The sequence below is a fragment of the Saccopteryx bilineata genome, chromosome 3, assembly GCF_036850765.1.
Source record: "Saccopteryx bilineata isolate mSacBil1 chromosome 3, mSacBil1_pri_phased_curated, whole genome shotgun sequence".
NCBI classification, from domain to species: domain Eukaryota; kingdom Metazoa; phylum Chordata; class Mammalia; order Chiroptera; family Emballonuridae; genus Saccopteryx; species Saccopteryx bilineata.
Window position 1 is genome coordinate 277,716,988 of NC_089492.1, and position 18,563 is coordinate 277,735,550.

General features: G+C 40.3%; 1 protein-coding gene across 4 annotated transcripts in view; it reads right to left on the reverse strand.

Annotated features, from left to right (window-relative positions):
• CDC42 (cell division cycle 42) overlaps positions 1-18,563 on the reverse strand; it is a 60,655-nt gene that overhangs the window by 10,205 nt on the left and 31,887 nt on the right. For 3 of the 4 annotated variants that reach the window (XM_066270160.1, XM_066270163.1, XM_066270164.1), the window contains exons 2-3: positions 10,867-11,021; positions 7,442-7,514 (exon numbers count right to left, since the gene is read on the reverse strand). In XM_066270160.1, coding sequence (XP_066126257.1) covers positions 7,442-7,514; positions 10,867-10,971 — 178 coding nt within the window. In that variant the 5' untranslated portion in view covers positions 10,972-11,021. Of the gene's footprint in view, positions 1-7,441; positions 7,515-10,866; positions 11,022-16,513; positions 16,644-18,563 lie in introns of those variants that run through there. The other variant, XM_066270161.1, reaches the window with a different exon arrangement.

Consider the following 18,563-nt stretch of genomic DNA (forward strand, 5'->3'; position numbering starts at 1 on the left):
TAGAGCTTCGTCCCAAAACCCAGAAGTTGTCAGTTCGATTTCCAGTCAGAGCACATACAAGAATAGATAGATACTCCTGCCTCTCTCTTTCTCTCTTTTTCTCTCCCCCCCCAAAAAATTAATACATAAAAAATTTTTAAAAAGATCCAACTCTATTCCTGAGCACCACTAAAAGCATCTAAATGAATGTCCAATGTTTTACAAACAACCTTCTAATCAGATGGATTGGTGACAAATCAAAGCCATTCTTTTTGAATACTAGATCAACAGCAGTAGTGGTCAATCCATTTATTTGTGATGAACAAGCACTAAAAGCTATAAAAATCTTTCTTTTTCTTTCCCAAACAAAAAAATAATTCAGTAGTAAAACCATTCAATAAACGAAGAGGCTATCTTACCTCTACTTCTGCTACAAGTGCTACATTTAAGAAAATAGAATACAGCCTGACCAAGTGGTGGTGCAGTGGATAGAGCATCAGACTGGGATGTAGAGGACCCAGGTTCGAGACCCCGAGGTCGCCAACTTGAGCGCGGGCTCATCTGGCTTGAGCAAGGCTCACCAACTTGAGCCCAAGGAAGATGGTTTGAGCAAGGGGTCACTCCGTCTTCTGTAGCCCCCACGTCAAGGCACATGTGAGAAAGCAATCAATGAACAACTAAAAGTGCTGCAACAAAGAATTGATACTTCTCATCTCTCTCTCTCTTCCTATCTGTCCCTATCAGTCGCTCTCTCTGTCTCTGTCACAAAAAAAAAAAAAACAAGAGAAAATAGAATACAGTCCCTAAAATGACCAAGATTCTTCAATATCCAACCATAATTTATTCAATTAGAATTTATCCCCTAAGATGTCACAAATGGCCACTATTCACTCAAGATGGAGGCAACACTACCAATTAGCATCCTTTAATGGATATTAACATGATCAAAAATTTTTTCCCTCTACTACGTAAGACAGGTTTGGACACAAGTCAAATTATACCAACTCTAACAGCACACCAGCTCACTGCTTAACTTCAAACACTTTTCAAAAAGAAGGAATACACCTTGTGGGTTGCTGATCTTTTTCCTTGCTTATAATCTTGTATTTAAAATTCAAATTCAAGAGGAACAAAGTCAGTTTGAACTGAGGACTCTAGTTCATATGAACTCCAGTAGGACATTATAAACACAAGAAGAAAGCAAATAAACATTTCATAGTATTTATCACTAAAGATTAAAACCTAAACATTTTTTCTCACTCAAAACTTAATGGCACTTAGTGATCCTGCCTCATCTGTGCCATGCTAAATAATTTACTGCTAAATAATTTCCAAATACCTTTTAGTTCATGGAAAAAAAGGAAATCCAAAAATACAGGAGATACTCTGGCTCCTGAAATTCCTACCTTTTATGTATAACATCTGCAAAATTCTAGACCACTGCATGTTAATGCAGAATTTACTGAAGATTCCAATCTTAGTCAAAACACCCCTCTGGAAGATTGTACCATATACTATAGTGCTAAACTAGAGACCAAGGTTATATAAATATCTCTATAGAGAGCACCGTCATTCCTTCTAACGTAACTGAACAACTGCAGAATTGGCCAGATATGAGAAAACACCTCAATAAAAGGAAGGGTTTATTTAAAAACAAACAAAAAATAGCTTGACTGCGGTGGTGCAGTAAGTAGGTCAAGTGTCGACCCAGAAAGCTGAGGTCACCAGCTCTAAGCCTGGGCTTGTAAACATGGAGTCGTTGGCTTGAGTGGGAATCAGCCAAATGATCCAAAAGCTCACCAGCTTGAGCCCAAAGGTCGCTGGCTTAAAGTCCAAGGTCAATGACTTGGCTTGAGCCCCCTAGTCAAAGCATGTATGAGAAGTAATCAATGAACAACTAAAATGACACAACTACATGGTGGCAGAGTGAATAGGTGTTGACTTGGAATGCTAAGGTCACTGGCTCAAAGCCCTCATCAAGGCATATACAAGAAGGAACTACAAATGATGCTTCCTGCTCCTACCCCCACCCCTGCCTTTCTCTCTCTCTCAAATCAATAAATAAAATCTTTTTAAAAATAAATATAGTTTTCCCTGGCCAGTGGACTCAGTGGGCAGTGTTAGCCCAGCATGTGGACATTCCAGGTTTGATCCTGGGTCGGGGCACACATGAGAAATGACTGTCTGTTTCTCTTCCTCTCCTTCTCCCCCTTCTCTCTCTCTCTTCCCCTCTTGCAGCCAGTGGCTCGGTTGGTCCAAGCATCTACTTCAGGCATTGAGGATAGCTCGGTTGATTCAAGCATCGGTTACAGGCAGGGGTTAATGGGTGGATCTTGGTTAGGGCACATGCAGGAGTCTATCTCTTCCCCTACTCTCACTTTAAATAAATAAATAAATATTAAAATAAAATGACACAACTATGAGTTAATGCATCTCTCTCTTTAAAAAAAAGTGCAGGAAGAAATTTAACAGCTGTAAAATGAGGCTGACTGGGATTAAAGTCTTGTCAACCTAAGTTAAATAAACGAATATTAATCAAAGGACTTTTTGGCCACTTTGACCTGATCTGTTAAACTGACTATTTTTTTTTTTTATAATTTTATTTTTTTTAATAGGGTGACATCAATAAATCAGGATACATATATTCAAAGATAACAAGTCCAGGTTATCTTGTCATTCAATTATGTTGCATACCCACCACCCAAAGTCAGATTGTCCTCAGTCACCCTCTATCTTGTTCTCTCTGTGCCCCTCCCCCTCCCCTTTCCCTCCCCCATTCCCCCTTCCCCCCCCCCCCGTAACCACCACACTCTTATCAATGTCTCTTAGTTTTACTATTATGTCCCACCTACGTATGGAATAATACAGTTCCTGGTTTTTTCTGATTTACTTATTTCGCTTCGTATCATGTTATCAAGATCCCACCATTTTGCTGTAAATGTTCCGATGTCATCATTTCTTATGGCTGAGTAGTATTCCATAGTGTATATGTGCCACATCTTCTTTATCCAGTCATCTATTGACGGGCTTTTTGGTTGTTTCCATGTCCTGGCCACTGTGAACAATGCTGCAATAAACATGGGGCTGCATGTGTCTTTACGTATCAATGTTTCTGAGTTTTGGGGATATATACCCAGTAGAGGAATTGCTGGGTCATAAGGTAGTTCTATTTTCAGTTTTCTGAGAAACCACCATACTTTCTTCCATAATGGTTGTACTACTTTACATTCCCACCAACAGTGGATGAGGGTTCCTTTTTCTCCACAGCCTCTCCAACATTTGCTATTACCTGACTTGCTAATAACAGCTAATCGAACAGGTGTGAGGTGGTATCTCATTGCCGTTTTGATTTGCATTTCTCTAATAGCTAAAGAAGATGAGCATCTTTTCATATATCTGTTGGCCATTTGTATTTCTTCCTGGGAGAAGTGTCTATTCATATCCTCTTCCCATTTTTTTATTGGATTGTTTGTTTGTTGTTGAGTTTTATGAGTTCTTTGTATATTTTGGATATTAAGCCCTTATCTGAGCTGTTGTTTGAAAATATCATTTCCCATTTAGTTGGCTTTCTGTTTATTTTGTTATCAGTTTCTCTTGCTGAGCAAAAACTTCTTAGTCTGATGTAGTCCCATTCATTAATTTTTGCCTTCACTTCTCTTGCCATTGGAGTCAAATTCATAAAATGCTCTTTAAAACCCAGGTCCATGAGTTGAGTACCTATGTCTTCTTCTATGTACTTAATTGTTTCAGGTCTTATGTTTAGATCTTTGATCCATTTTGAGTTAATTTTTGTACAGGGGGAGAGACTGTAGTCCAGTTTCATTCTTTTGCATGTGGCTTTCCAGTTTTCCCAGCACCATTTATTGAAGAGGCTTTCTTTTCTCCATTGTGTGTTGTTGGCCCCTTTATCAAAAATTATTTGACTATATATATGTGGTTTTATTTCTGGACTTTCTATTCTGTTCCATTGGTCTGAGTGTCTATTTTTCTGCCAATACCATGCTGTTTTGATTGTCGTGGCCCTATAATAGAGTTTGAAGTCAGGTATTGTTATGCCCCCAGCTTCATTCTTTTTCTTTAGGGTTGCTTTGGCTATTCAGGGTTTTTTATAGTTCCATATAAATCTGATGATTTTTTGCTCTATTTCTTTAAAAAATATCATTGGAGGTTTGATGGGAATTGCATTAAATTTGTATATTGCTTTGGGTAATATAGCCATCTTGATTATATTTATTCTTCCTAACCAAGAACAAGGTATATTCTTCCATCTCATTATATCTTTTTCAATTTCCCTTAACAATGGTTTATAGTTTTCATTATATAAGTCCTTTACATTCTTTGTTATGTTTATTCCTAAGTATTTTATTTTTTTTGTTGCAATCGTGAAGGGGATTATTCTTTTGAGTTCCTTCTCAGTTGTTTCATTGTTGGCATATAGAAAGGCTATTGACTTCTGTATGTTAATTTTGTATCCTGCGACCTTACTGTATTGGCTTATTGTTTCTAGTAGTCTTTTTGTGGATTCTTTGGGGTTTTCGATGTATAGGATCATATCATCTGCAAAAAGTGATACCTTTACTTCTTCTTTTCCGATATGGATGCCTTTTATTTCTTTGTCTTGTCTGATTGCTCTGGCTAGAACCTCTAGTACCACATTAAATAAGAGTGGAGAGAGTGGACAACCCTTAAACTGACTATTTTAATAAAAATATGCAGTACCATATTTCCCCATGTATAAGACACACCCTCTTTCAAAAAATTTGGGGTCTAAAAACTGGGTGCATCTTATACAGTGATTGTAAGCTTTTTTTACTTGCATTTCCCGCTTTTTCACGTTTGTTTTTGTGCTCATTGTTGAAGATAGTGAGATTCATCATCAGACACAGATGAGGACAAGTTTACGAAGTTTTGACAGTGATAAAGAGTTGTATGAGTTTTATGATGAATAAAATTTGAATTCAGTAACTTTATGTAATACTTTTCTTTTTTCAAGTTTTGGGCCCCACAATTAAGGTGCGTCTCATACATGGGAGCGTCTTATACATGGGGAAATACGGTAAGTTGTGCAACTAAATTTAAGGGCTTACCCACTCCAAGCTTTGCTGAAAAGTAAAATATACTCATACAAATGTTCAGTGTCAGAGTAGGTAACTAATCAGATAGGAGCTGCGTAAGAGAACAGAAGGAAAGGAAATATCAACCTTAAACATAACCATCAGCTGATAACCAGATGGCTGACACCCCCCCCATCCTTTTCTAGCTCCTGATACAGCCTAGGGCAGTTACAAACCAGTGAGGAGCACATGGTAAGGGATTAACAAGGCAATGACTGCTATATGACCTCCCATTGGGGAAGCTAGACAAAGAAGGGCAAAAAGATGAAAAAAGGCATGTGCATGGCCTCAAAATGTGAGCAGGCATACAACCGCCCACTCCTGACAGAGATGTGTGCATGTAACAAGGAACAAACTGGCTGAGGAGGATGAGCCAGGAGGGGCAGCAAGGGAGCCCAAGCAAGTATAAAAAACAGACTATGTAACCAAGTGGGGGACTTGATTCAGTAAGAGTTACCCACTTGGGAATCTTCCAAGTATACTTTCACTTTGCCAATAAATCACTGCCTGCTTTGCTGTCTGAAATCCTTCTTTAGAGAAATAAGAACCAAGGACCCTAGAACATTACCACAGGACTGGTGACAATAGCACCATTATTTGTATAGTTTAAAAGTAGAGGCCCTGGCAGGTTGGCTCAGCGGGAGAGCGTCAGCCCAGCGTATGGAAGAACGGGGTTCAACTCCCAGCCAGGGCACACAGGAGAAGCGCCCATCTGCTTCTCTACCCCTCCCCTCTCCTTCCTCTCTCTCTCTTCCCCTCCCACAGCCAAGGCGCTATTGGAGCAAAGTTGGCCTGGACACTGAGGACGGCTCCGTGGCCTCCGCCTCAGGTGCTAGAGAATGGCTCTGGCAGCAATGGAGCAATGCCCCAGATGGGCAGAGCATTGCCCCCTGGTGGGCTTGCTGGGTGGATCCCAGTCAGGAACATGCAGGAGACCGTCTGACTGCTTCCCCACTTCTAACTTCAGAAAAATACAAAAAAAAGGAAAAAAAGTGGAACCCAAATATCAATCAACCCATAAATGATAGATTTTGCTATACATATAATGTCATATAATGACATACTACTCACCAATAAAAGTTACTGGTACACACAACACAGATAGTACGCTAAATAAAAGAAATCAAACACAAAAGGCTACATACTGTATGATTACATTCATATGAACCTCTAGAAAAGCAAAACTACAGTGACAGAAGCAGAGCTGTCATTGCCTGGGGCCATGTTAAGGGAAAAGACACAAGAAAATTTTCAAGGTGATGTATCTTGATTATGGTAGGGGTTACACAACTAACCAGCAAAATTAAACTGAACTCTTAAAATGAGTAAATTCTATTGTATTATACTTCAATAAAGCTAAAAAATAAAATACTTATTAAAATTTAGAGGTTTAGCCCTGGCCAGATAGCTCAGTTGATTTAGAGCTTGGCATCCTCACATGCAAAGCTTGCCAAGTTCGATCCCCAGTCAGGGCACATACAGAAATGGATCGATGTTTCTGTCTCTCTCTCTCCCATCCTCTCTCTCTCTTTAAAATAAACAAATAAAGATAAATAACTTGGAAGTCTTTATGCAAAATAAAATTTGAAATTAATTTTAAACTGTCTTTTTGCTACATATATAGATGTCTCCAAAGGCACACATAAAACAAACCCTTCACCTATCATGAGATACAGGTCATCATTTTCTCTATTTTCTGAGTTTCCACTAATATACCATTACTTTTATAATTTTTATTTCATAGAAATTTTAAAGACCCAAGACACCATTAGCCACTTTATTTCTTACTATTGTCTCTCCATTTCACCCTCCCAATTGAACCTAGATAATTCCTCTAAGTGGGCAGTATAATATACTCCATAAAAGCACTTTGTAAGCTGGCAGACAGTGAGAGGGTAACTCATAAAAAGTGAAAAATTCAGAATTTCTACATACTATCACCCTCAAAATATTTTCAAATGTAGTATAAAAATAACATGCTACCTGCACATTATAAGAACGTACCTGTACATATATGATAGGGACACGCATACTAAAGCCTTCAAATTTCAGGGAGTGACAATACAGCTTGTCTATGTACTCCACTCTCACCCTACTTTATCCCTTTCCACACCATCCACCCAGGGTATGCCAAATTCTTATTTGCCATTCCAGGCCTGGGATTGCCTCTTGGTCAAGCAAAAACCATTGTGATATTCAATCCTGCTAACTATTTTAAAAAGGCAAGGAGTTTGCTAATATGCTAGTTTCCTAATATGCTAGTTTTCTAAAATGTCCGAAAAAAGACAACCAACCAACAACTGTCACAGGTACAGACCAAAACGTTATAAAAGATATCAAGTTTTCACCTGCAGTATCAAAAAGTCCAAGAGTATATGGCTCTCCACCAATCATAACTGTGACTGCATAGTTGTCAAAAACCTAAAAACACAAAAACAGACTGTTAGTGTACAAGGGGATGGTCAAAATGAGATGTACAAGAGAATGGTCAAAATGAGACAGTACAACTCTTACGCTAAGGCAATGTTTCCTTCCTAAGACTTACTCCTCTCTGAGTCCATTTTCCTTATATAACCAACCTTGCCAACCAAGCCCTTTGCATGAGCTAAAAGGTTCTTGGAAAAAGTGACAGGGGATGTATTTTGGAATGCCTGCTCTACTCCAGCAGCCTGGATGAAAAGCCACAAAAGGGTTAGAGATGTCACAGGAGCAGAGTCCCTAACTATATAAAATGACCCTGTTCAAGCTTGAAAATTTTGAAGACAGTAGTTTAAAGTTTACCTCAATGTTCAACCTAATTTCTGAGGAAGTATTTCTTCACAGACCTTTTCCTTTTCATCTAGAATGGTAATCTCCTAGATCCATGATAATCTTTTCCACTTTAGTGTTCAAGATAAGAGTCTTGCTGTCAGTAGACCCAGTGGAGAGAAATAAAGGTTTCCTCAGGGTACTCAAGGAAAGGGTCCAAAAAAGGCTGACACATTATTTGTTGGGATTTCATAAATAAAATTTATATTATTGGGTACAAACCACATGACATAAGTAAGATGCCTTCTTTGACTAGATGTTTTATTTGTAAATAGATGGTAAAACCCATGACAAACTCAATATATACTAATATGGCTGTACTAAGTTCTTTGTGAAAATGGGAGACAATGGTGCTAAATGGAAAAGGACTCAACATTAATTCATGGATGCCTTAGAATTAATTTACAATTAAAAAGCAAAGCTTTCTAACTAGGACTAGAATAGAGATGTTACATTTTAAGATCTGTCCGGTTTGCCTGGCCTGTGGTGGCAAAGTGGATAAAGTGTTGACCTGGAATGCTGAGGTTGCTGATTCGAAACTCTGGGCTTGTCCAGTCAAGGCACTTACAAGCAGTCAACAAACAACTAACATGAAGCAACTATGAGTTGATACTTCCTGCTCCCCCAGCCTCCTCCTCTCTGTAAAATCAATAAATAAAATCTTATTTAAAAAAAAAAAAAAAGAGATCAGCCCTATTTAACCTTTTAGCTATCTAACACTAATTTTCTGATTCATGTTCTAATAGGTTAAGCGTTTGTTTAAATGTAAACAAAAAGGGCCTTGGCCGGTTGGCTCAGTGGTAGAGCATCGGCCTGGCGTGCACAAGTCCCAGGTTCGATTTCCGGCCAGGGCACACAGGAGAAGTGCCCATCTGCTTCTCCACCCCTCCCCCTCTCCTTCCTCTCTGTCTTTCTCTTCCCCTCCCGCAGCCGAGGCTCCATTGGAGCAAAAGATGGCCCAGGCGCTGGGGATGGCTCCTTGGCCTCTGCCTCAGGTGCTAGAGTGGCTCTGGTCGCGACAGAGCGACGCCCTGGATGGGCAGAGCATCGCCCCCTGGTGGGCATGCTGGGTGGATCCCAGTCGGGCGCATGCGGGAGTCTGTCTGACTGCCTCCCCATTTCCAGCTTCAGAAAAATACCAAAATAAATAAATAAATAAATAAATAAATAAATAAATAAATAAATGTAAACAAAAGTGGAAGCTACAGCATGGGGGAGGCGATAGTTACATAGTTAACATGAAAGTCAGTTTTTGATAACAAGAAAAAGGAAATGTATCTAATGTGGTTAAGCTCTCACACCATACAGGTTATTTTCTTAAGTCATATCTAACCCCTTTCCAGAGATCCACAGACAAACACATACAGAAAGCACCCACACACCCACCACCTTAAACAGAACACCTACCAAAGACATAAAACAGACTCAAAAATGTTTACAAGAAAAAATGTTAATAGAGACTAGAATCAAAAAAATTCTGAGAGATGCTCTCTGAATTAAGGTCCATGTATCTCTAAAAATCCCCTAAAACTCTCTTTTGACCTCAGAATTTCTTTCACTTACAATGTCTCCAAATGGGCTAACACAAAAATGTGATTTTGTATTTAATTATACCTTCAAATTCTCTCCCTCCTCCAAGAAACCTAATCTTCCTATAGCATTGGTCTACCTCATTCATTTTACATTATAAACAATCAATTCCAATTAAATATAATTACCAAGTCTTTAACAATTTACCCTCTTGCCTGACCGGTGGTGGTGCAGTGGATAGTGTCAACCTAGAATGCTGAGGTCCCAGGTTCAAAAACCTGAGGTCGCCAGCTTGAGCACAGGGTCTCTTAGTGTGGGATCATCAACATGATTCCATGCTCCCTGGCTTGAACCCAAAGGTCGCTGGCTTGAACAAGGGGTCAATGGCTCGGCTTGAGTCCCCCACTAAAATGATGCAACTGTGAGTTGATGTTTCTCAATCTCTCTCCCTTCCTGTCTTGTCTATTTCCCAAAAAAATAAAAAACACCCTCTTAACAATGCTCATATCTATTAAGATTAACCTCAAGTACTCATACATATTCTTCCTTCTTACTTACAAACAGGATTAAACCCTTATTAATCTACACAGGTGCTACATAACCACTAAAATAGCTCACTTACCAGAGGTGAATATTGTCAGACTAAGCCAACCCTACTCCCCTCTCACCACTGAATGGAAATCTATGTTAACATAATTATATCACTGGGTTGATCCAACTACCTAGGACAAACACTGGATCCACAAACATATTCTTTCACTAGTGCATGTTACTCTAAATAACTCCCTGTCTTTCTCTCTCTCTCTCATTACCTTTGTTATTCCCATTTTCCCTCTACTCTTCCAACAAGCTAATAATAAGGTTGACGGGAAAGGATCTTTTAAGGCATCTATTGGTAGTCTCATAACAAGAGCAGGTCTTCTCTGCCTCTAAAAACTAGTTTGGACCTCCATTACTTCTAAGATAACAGCCCCATTCTCTTCCACTCCCTCAGGACAGTAAGTGTAGACATACTAAGACATATATTACTTTTTTTAAAGTTACAAGATCCCAAAAAGCATCCCAGAAAACCTCTAAGCATTGATTAATCATTGGCCAAAATAGGAAAGAAAAAAAAAAAAAAAAAAAAAAAGGTCACCTCATTTCAGGATGTAGGACATACTTCTCCAAAACTGCGACCACCACTCTAGAATCTTGTCTATTGGAGTTTTGCCACCTACCACTTCTTGCAAACCCTTGTGTCACCCCTTCTGACTTTTCACTGATTTTTCAGCTGTTTAATTTTAAAGTATATATAATTTACCATGAGAAGTCAAGACCTTTAAAAACAGGAAACAAAGGCAGACAACAGAAATACTTCAGTACACACAAAGAAAGAGTTTTCAAAAGGATATCAAATTATGTTTCACTAACAGATGAAAGCCTTTATACTTACAGTTGGTACATACTCAGATGGAAATTTGTTTGTTGTGTAGGATATCAGGAGACATGTTTTACCAACGGCACCATCACCCACAACAACGCACTTAATTGTCTGCATAGCTGAAACTGTTTTCTATCCACTTTAAATATTTTAAATCCAATGATGACCTACAAAAAGATTAAAGATATTTGTTTTATGCATTTGTACTTATATATGTATTTTTCCCTCACTTTGCAACAGGTTCACTCATTCAGAACAAGAACAGAACTAGCACCCAACCACTATGACCAAAAAAAACCTAGAGAAATGGTGAATTGCTCAAAGTCACAATAAGTCAAATTTCTGATACCTGTTTTTTTTTTTTCAAAAAATGATTTTTAAAAAGCTCAAAGTACTGTAAAAAGCAGCATGTTTCTTTTTATAGTGAGAACAGGCTATTCATTTTTCAGAATGAATCCCATTTAGTGTGCAAAGTACTTTGTGAGACTTTTCCTTCGGTTATATGTATACACATTATGTGTCTATAATTGTATGTGTACTAGACTACAATATGAAGGCCACTGCTTTAAATAATGATCCAGCCCTAGCCAGACAGCTCAGATGGTTGGAGCATCATCCCTATGCACAGAGGTTGCTGTTTCAGTGCCTAGTCAGGGCACACACAGGAACAAATAGATGTTCCTGTCTTGTTCCTGTCTCCCTCTCTCTCTTCCTCTCTGAAATCAATAAATAAAATTTTTTAAAAAAAGAATGGTCCATATATCCAACATTAGAGCTATAGTTACTCAGACAATATCCAAAAAGCTGCAGAGCACCACCACCACCACCCCGTAATAGATGAGCAGCATGAGAAACTGGACAGAAATTAGGGTAATCCCTCTTCTCAGCAGCTGTTTTAGCACCACGTTGCCTAGTTACTAATTCAGTATTTGTGGCATAAAGTCAAAAGCTACATTTTTATAATGAAAAAGCCAAATCACTCTAAAACATATTTACTTATAAACAAATATAATTACTTCAGCTTCTCTTACTGTAGTCCTCCATTCTAAGAAGCTATTGATTACAAATGCACCAAAGATTTATTACATTTCATCAATTCTGAGATACTTGTTTTCACCTTGAAATATCTCTAAAATCAGAACATGTCTTTACTCAAGGTTCCTTACAATTATCATCAGCCATTTTCCCCCCACATTTTGACATCTACAAAATTGAGATAAATGGCATCTTAGAGTCAGTTTAATAGTTTTTCTGGAAGAATAAAAAAGAAACACTACTCTTTGTGTACATATATATATATATATATATATATATATTTTTTTTTTTTTTTTTTTTTTTTTTTTTTTACCGAGACAGAGAGAGAGTCAGAGAGAGGAATAGACAGGGACAGACAGACAGAAATGGAGAGAGATGAGAAGCATCAATCATCAGTTTTTTGTTGCGAGACCTTAGCTGTTCATTGATTGCTTTCTCATATGTGCCTTGACCACAGGCCTTCAGCAAACCGAGTAACCCTTTGCTCGAGCCAGCAACCTTGGGTCCAACCTGGTGAGCTTTTGCTCAAGCCAGATGAGCCCACGCTCAAGCTGTTGACCTTGGGGTCTCGAACCTGGGTCCTCTGAATCCCAGTCTGATGCTCTATCCACTGCGCCACCACCTGGTCAGGCTGTACTTATATTTTAAGATAAAGTCCTATTTCAATTATAATGCTAAAGAGGTTACAGTTTCTTATTGGCTAGAGCTGCCACCTTATTAAACATAAAAATGGCATAGAATCATCTAACTCTGGGTTGGATGTAATGCCTATAATGCTTCCACAGTACCCTTCATAACTCAATCATAATGATTTATAAATGAATGTTAACATCTGTATATACATTGGGAGTAACCGCCAGTAAATATACATTCTCCCGTTCCTCATCAAAACCATCTTTATTACATTTTTTATTTAACCTCCTTTTATCCTTTGCTTTCTCTTCCCTTTTTAATGCACTAGAAGCACTCATACTAGTATAGCATTGAAGTTTAAAGATCTTGATCCCTAAGCAAAATAATCAAGCACATTGAGTATTAAATCAATTCTAGAGAGTTATTCTAAAAGAATGTCTTTTATTTAATAATAAAGGCAAGAATAGAAAATAGGAATAATTGTCTTCTCATGGTTCCTCAGACTACCTCTGAAAAGCAGGATAATGTTCTGCTAAAAAAAAAAAGAAAAGAAAAAGAACAAGGTCTTCTATGGAATTTCTTTTCAAGTCAGAGAAGGAGAAAAGTGCCATAAGCAAAGAGAGTTTTCCAAATGTCTACAAATCTATTTCAGGTTCACTGCTTTTACCCTCCATTTCTCCTGATCATTACTGAGGTAATTTTTTTATGTATAGTTTAATTGTAAACACTGGACAGAAAGTAATGTTTGATCACTGTGGCAGAGAATGCGGTCAGCCAATTCCTCCTCCCTCTTCGTGTTTTTTTTTTTTTTTTTTTTTTGAGAGACAGACAGGAAGGAAGGGAGATGAGAAGCATCAACTCATGATTGTGGCACTTTAGTTGTTCATCGATTGCTTCTTATGTGCCTTGGCTGTGGGGGGAGAAGGGTCCTCAAGTCAGCAACCATGGGTTCATGTTGATGATCCCAGGCTCAAGCCGGTGACCCCATGCTCAAGCCAGCAATCTTGAAGCTTCAAACCTGGAACCTCAGCATCCCAGGTATACGTTCTATCCACTATGCCACCACGATCAGGTTCTTCCTTTTTTTCAGTAACAGAATTCTTACCTAAGCATATGGCTCCTAGTAAAGACTGTTATTTCCTAAATTCCTCTGCAGTTAGACATGACCATAGTGACTAAGTTCTGGCAAGTAGGAGTGGAAATGATGGATGGCAACTTGACGAACTATAATAGCCTTAAAAGTTAGGCTACCATCTCCCCTGTTCCAGCCTTTATGCTGGAATGCAGACATGATGATGGAAGCTCAAACTCTCATACTAAACCACAGATAGAAATTACATGTTAAAAATGACTAACATGGCCCTGGCCAAAGGCTCAGTGAATAGAGTGTTGGCCCAGCATATAGATGTCCCAGGTCGGATTCCCAGTCAGGGCACACAGAAGCAACCATCTACTTCTCACCCCTCCCTCTATCCCTTCACTCCCTCTTCCCCTCCCAGTCAGTGGGTTGACTGGTTCAAGCATTGCCCCAGGTGCTGAGGATAGCTTGCTTGGAGTGCACCACCCTCAGGCACTACAAACAGCTCAGTACTCATTGGCCTAAGGAGGGCTTGCTGGGAGGAGTCTGCCTCACTATCTCCCCTCCTCTCACCTTAAAAAAAATAAAATGACTAATGAAATAGAAGGGGCCAGCCCTGGATTGCCTTCTAGGACTTTTACACAAGAAAGAAACCACATTCTCATTAAGTCCCAAGTATTTTGGACTGTTATAGTAGCAAAACTGAAATCCTAATTACTATATTTAATAGACTCTAAGAAGATAGTGATTTTAAAATACACCCTAAATTCAAATTAAGGGAGAAAATGTCTTAGAATCAATTGTAATATTTGGATTTATCGAGTAACTTTATTATACAATACATTTTTAAATAAAATATATATTTCCGATGGCTTTAGGCGACCCCTGTGTTTTGGCCGTTCAACCCCCCACCGGGGTCGCGACCCACAGGTTGAGAACCGCTGGACTAGGCAGTGGCATAGTGGATAGAGCATAAGCCCAGGATGCTAAAGACCCAGGTCAGAAACAGTGAGGTCACCAGCTTGAGTACTAGGCGACCAGCTTCAGCATGGGGTCATAGACATGACCCCAGGGTAACTGGCTTGAACAAGAGGTCATTGGGTTGGCTGGAGCCCCCCAGTCAAGGCACATATGAGAAAGCAATAAATGAACAACTAAGGTGACGCAACTATGAGTTGATGCTTCTCATCTCCCTTTCTGTCTGTCCCTGTCTCTCTCTTAAAAAAAAAAAATCAATCAATGAATGCATAAATAAGTAGAACAACAAATCAATGTTTTTTCTGTCTCCCCTTTCCTCTAAGTCAATAAATAAAAAATTTTTTAGATATATCTAATATAGGCCTGACCAGTGGTGGCACAACAGATAGAGCAATGACCTGGGACAATGAGGTCCCAAATTTGAAACCCCCAAGTCATTCAGCTTGGGCACAGACTCACCAGTGGGGTTGCCAGATTGAGCATGGAATATTGAAATGATCCCACAGTTGCTGGCTTGAGCCCAAAGGTCGCTGGCTTGAAGCCCAAGGTCACTGGCTCAGCTGAGTCCCCTGGTCAAGGCACATATGAGAACCAATCAATAAACAACTAAAGTGATACAACTACGAGTTGATGCTTCTCATCTTTCCCTTCCTGTCTCTCTCTAGCAAAAAGAAAAATATATATATATATATATACACACACACACACACACATCTAAGATAAATGCTGTTTTTAAGTTTTAATTGTGGGTGAAGTCAAATTCATTGTCATCCCTAAATATAAAGTTCTTTATCTTCATTTTGTATCTAGTATCCACTATTTTTTTTTTTTTTAAGTGAGAGGAGGTGGAAATAGTGAGACAGACTCCCTCCCTCCTGCAACCTGACTGTGATCCACCCAGCAACCTCTGCCTGGGGCTGTTATTCTAATCAACCAAGCTAGAGCTATCCTTAACACCTGAGGCTGATGTGCTTGGATGAACCAAGGTATCGAGAGCACGCAGGCCAACACTCGAACCAACTCAGCGACTGGCTATGGGAAAGGAGGAAGGCAAGAAGTAGAAGATGAAGGGGGAAGAGAAAGTGGGGAGAAAGTGGGGAGAAAGAGGGAAGCAGATGGTCACTTCTCTTGTGTGCCCTGACCAGTAATCAAACCCGGGACATCCATATGCTGGGCCACTGTTCTATCACTGAGAAAATTGGCCAGGGTCTATCTGGTATTCACTTTTAAGACTTATAACCCAAACTAACAAGCAAAAACAAAATCAATAGACTGTTTATAAACTTGAAACTTCTGCCTGACCAGGCGGTGGCGCAGTGGATAGAGAGTTGGACTGGGATGTGGAGGACCCAGGTTCGAGACCCCAAGGTCGCCAGCTTGAGCGCAAGCTCATCTGGTTTGAGCAAGGCTCACCAGCTTGAGCCCAAGGTCCCTGGCTCGAGCAAGGGGTCACTCGGTCTGCTGTAGCTCTCCAGTCAAGGCACATATGAGAAATCAATCAATGAACAACTAAGAAGCCACAAAGAATTGATGTTTCTCATCTCTCTCCCTTCCTGTCTGTCCCAATCTGTACCTCTCTCAACTCTGTCTCTGCCACAAAAAAACCCAAAAACAAAACAAGACAAAAAATACCCAAACTTGAAACTTTTAATGAAGGAAGAGCTATTATTTCTTGAAATTTTCATTAAAATCCCCTAGGGAATAAAAAAGAAGAAATTGAGACAAAATATTTCCATGGTTAAAGCAATGAATATTACCGCCACATGGCTAAATCAGCAACTTTTACAAGCTGTGGAGACATTTAGAACTTTTCAAAAATATTACAAGAAAGCTATCATTTTTTTTTTTAAGATTTCATTTATTGATTCTACAGAGGAGGGGTGGAGCAAAAAGCATCAACTCATAATTGCTTCACTTCAGTTGTTCATTGCTCACTTGTTGCTTGTCATATGTGCCCTGACTGGGCACACCCAGGGATTCAAACCGGCAACCTCAGCATCCAGGTCAATGTTCTATCCACAGCACCACCACAGGTCAGGCAACTTTCTTTTCTTTTTTTTTTTTCCTGTGACAGAGACAGAGAGAGGGACAGATAGACACAGACAGACAGAAAGGGAGATAGATGAGAAGCATCAATTCTTCGTTGTGGCACCCTAGTTGTTCAGACTGCTTTCTCATATGTGCCTTGATGGGGGGGGGGCCCTACAGAAGAGCGAGTGACCCCTTGCTCAAGCCAGCAACCCTGGGCTCAAGCCAGCAACCTTGGGCTTTAAGCCAGCAACCTTTGGGCTCAGCTGGTGACCATGGGGTCATGTCTATGATCCCATGCTCAAGCCAGCAACCCCTCGCTCAAGCTGGTGAGCCCATGCTCAAGCAAGATGAGGCCACACTCAAGCTGGCGACCTCGGAGTTTCAAACCTGGATCCTCCATGTCCCAGTCCGATGCTCTATCCACTATGTCACCGCCTGGTCAGGCAGGCAACTTTTTTTTAAGGTTTTACTTATTGAGGCCCTAGCCGGTTAGCTCAGTGGTAGAGCGTCGGCCTGGTGTGCAGAAGTCCCGGGTTCAATTCCTGGCCAGGGCACACAGGAGAAGCGCCCATCTGCTTCTCCACCCCTCCCCCTCTCCTTCCTCTCTCTCTCTCTTCCCTTCCCGCAGCCAAGGCTCCACTGGAGCAAAGTTCGCCAGGGCGCTGAGGATGGCTCTATGGCCTCTGCCTCAGGCGCTAGAATGGCTCTGGTTGCAACAGAGCAACGCCCCAGATGGGCAGAGCATCACCCCCTGGTGGGCATGCCAGGTGGATCCCGGTCGGGCGCATGCGGGAGTCTGTCTGACTGCCTCCCCATTTCCAACTTCATAAAAATACAAAAAACAACAAAAAATATATATATATATATACACACACACACATATATATATTTTTTTTACTTATTGATTTTTTTACAGAAAGGAGAGAGAGAAAAAGAAAAGGGCAGGAGGAGAGGGAAGCATCAACTTGTAATAGTTGCTTCTCATATGTGCCTTGAACAGGCAAGCCCAGAGTTTTGAACCAACAACCTCAGTGTTCCAGGTCAATGCTTTATCCACTGTGCTACCACAAGTCAGGCCAAGAAAGCCATCATTAATAACTGTATTAAAGAAGAAATAATTTAAATAGATATAAATGAAAATTCCATCATATAAATTATCTTCAAGAGATCAGTCACAAAGAGCAGTGTTAGAATACTATATTGGTTCTTTATGTAGTAGAAACCTTAAATGCATATCACTCTAATAAATAAAAAAATATTAAAAATGAGACCACGGCCCTGGCCGGTTGGCTCAGCGGTAGAGCGTCGGCCTAGCGTGCGGAGGACCCGGGTTCGATTCCCGGCCAGGGCACATAGGAGAAGCGCCCATTTGCTTCTCCACCCCTCCGCCGCGCTTTCCTCTCTGTCTCTCTCTTCCCCTCCCGCAGCCAAGGCTCCATTGGAGCAAAGATGGCCCGGGCGCTGGGGATGGCTCTGTGGCCTCTGCCTCAGGCGCTAGAGTGGCTCTGGTCGCAACATGGCGACGCCCAGGATGGGCAGAGCATCGCCCCCTGGTGGGCAGAGCGTCGCCCCTGGTGGGCGTGCCGGGTGGATCCCGGTCGGGCGCATGCGGGAGTCTGTCTGACTGTCTCTCCCTGTTTCCAGCTTCAGAAAAAAAAAAATGAAAAAAAAAAAAAAAAATGAGACCACAATGCCTGACCTGTGGTGGCGCAGTGGATAAAGCATCGACCTGGAAATGCTGAGGTCGCCGGTTCAAAACCCTGGCTTGTCTGGTCAAGGCACATATGGGAGTTGATGCTTCCTGCTCCTCCCTCTTTTCTCTCTCTCTCTCTATTTCCCCCCTCCTCTCTAAAATGAATAAATTTTAAAAAAAAAATTTAAAAATGAGATCACTCTGGCCACTAGGAAACATATAAGTAAAATATACAGATACAACACAATTTGTATTAGAAGA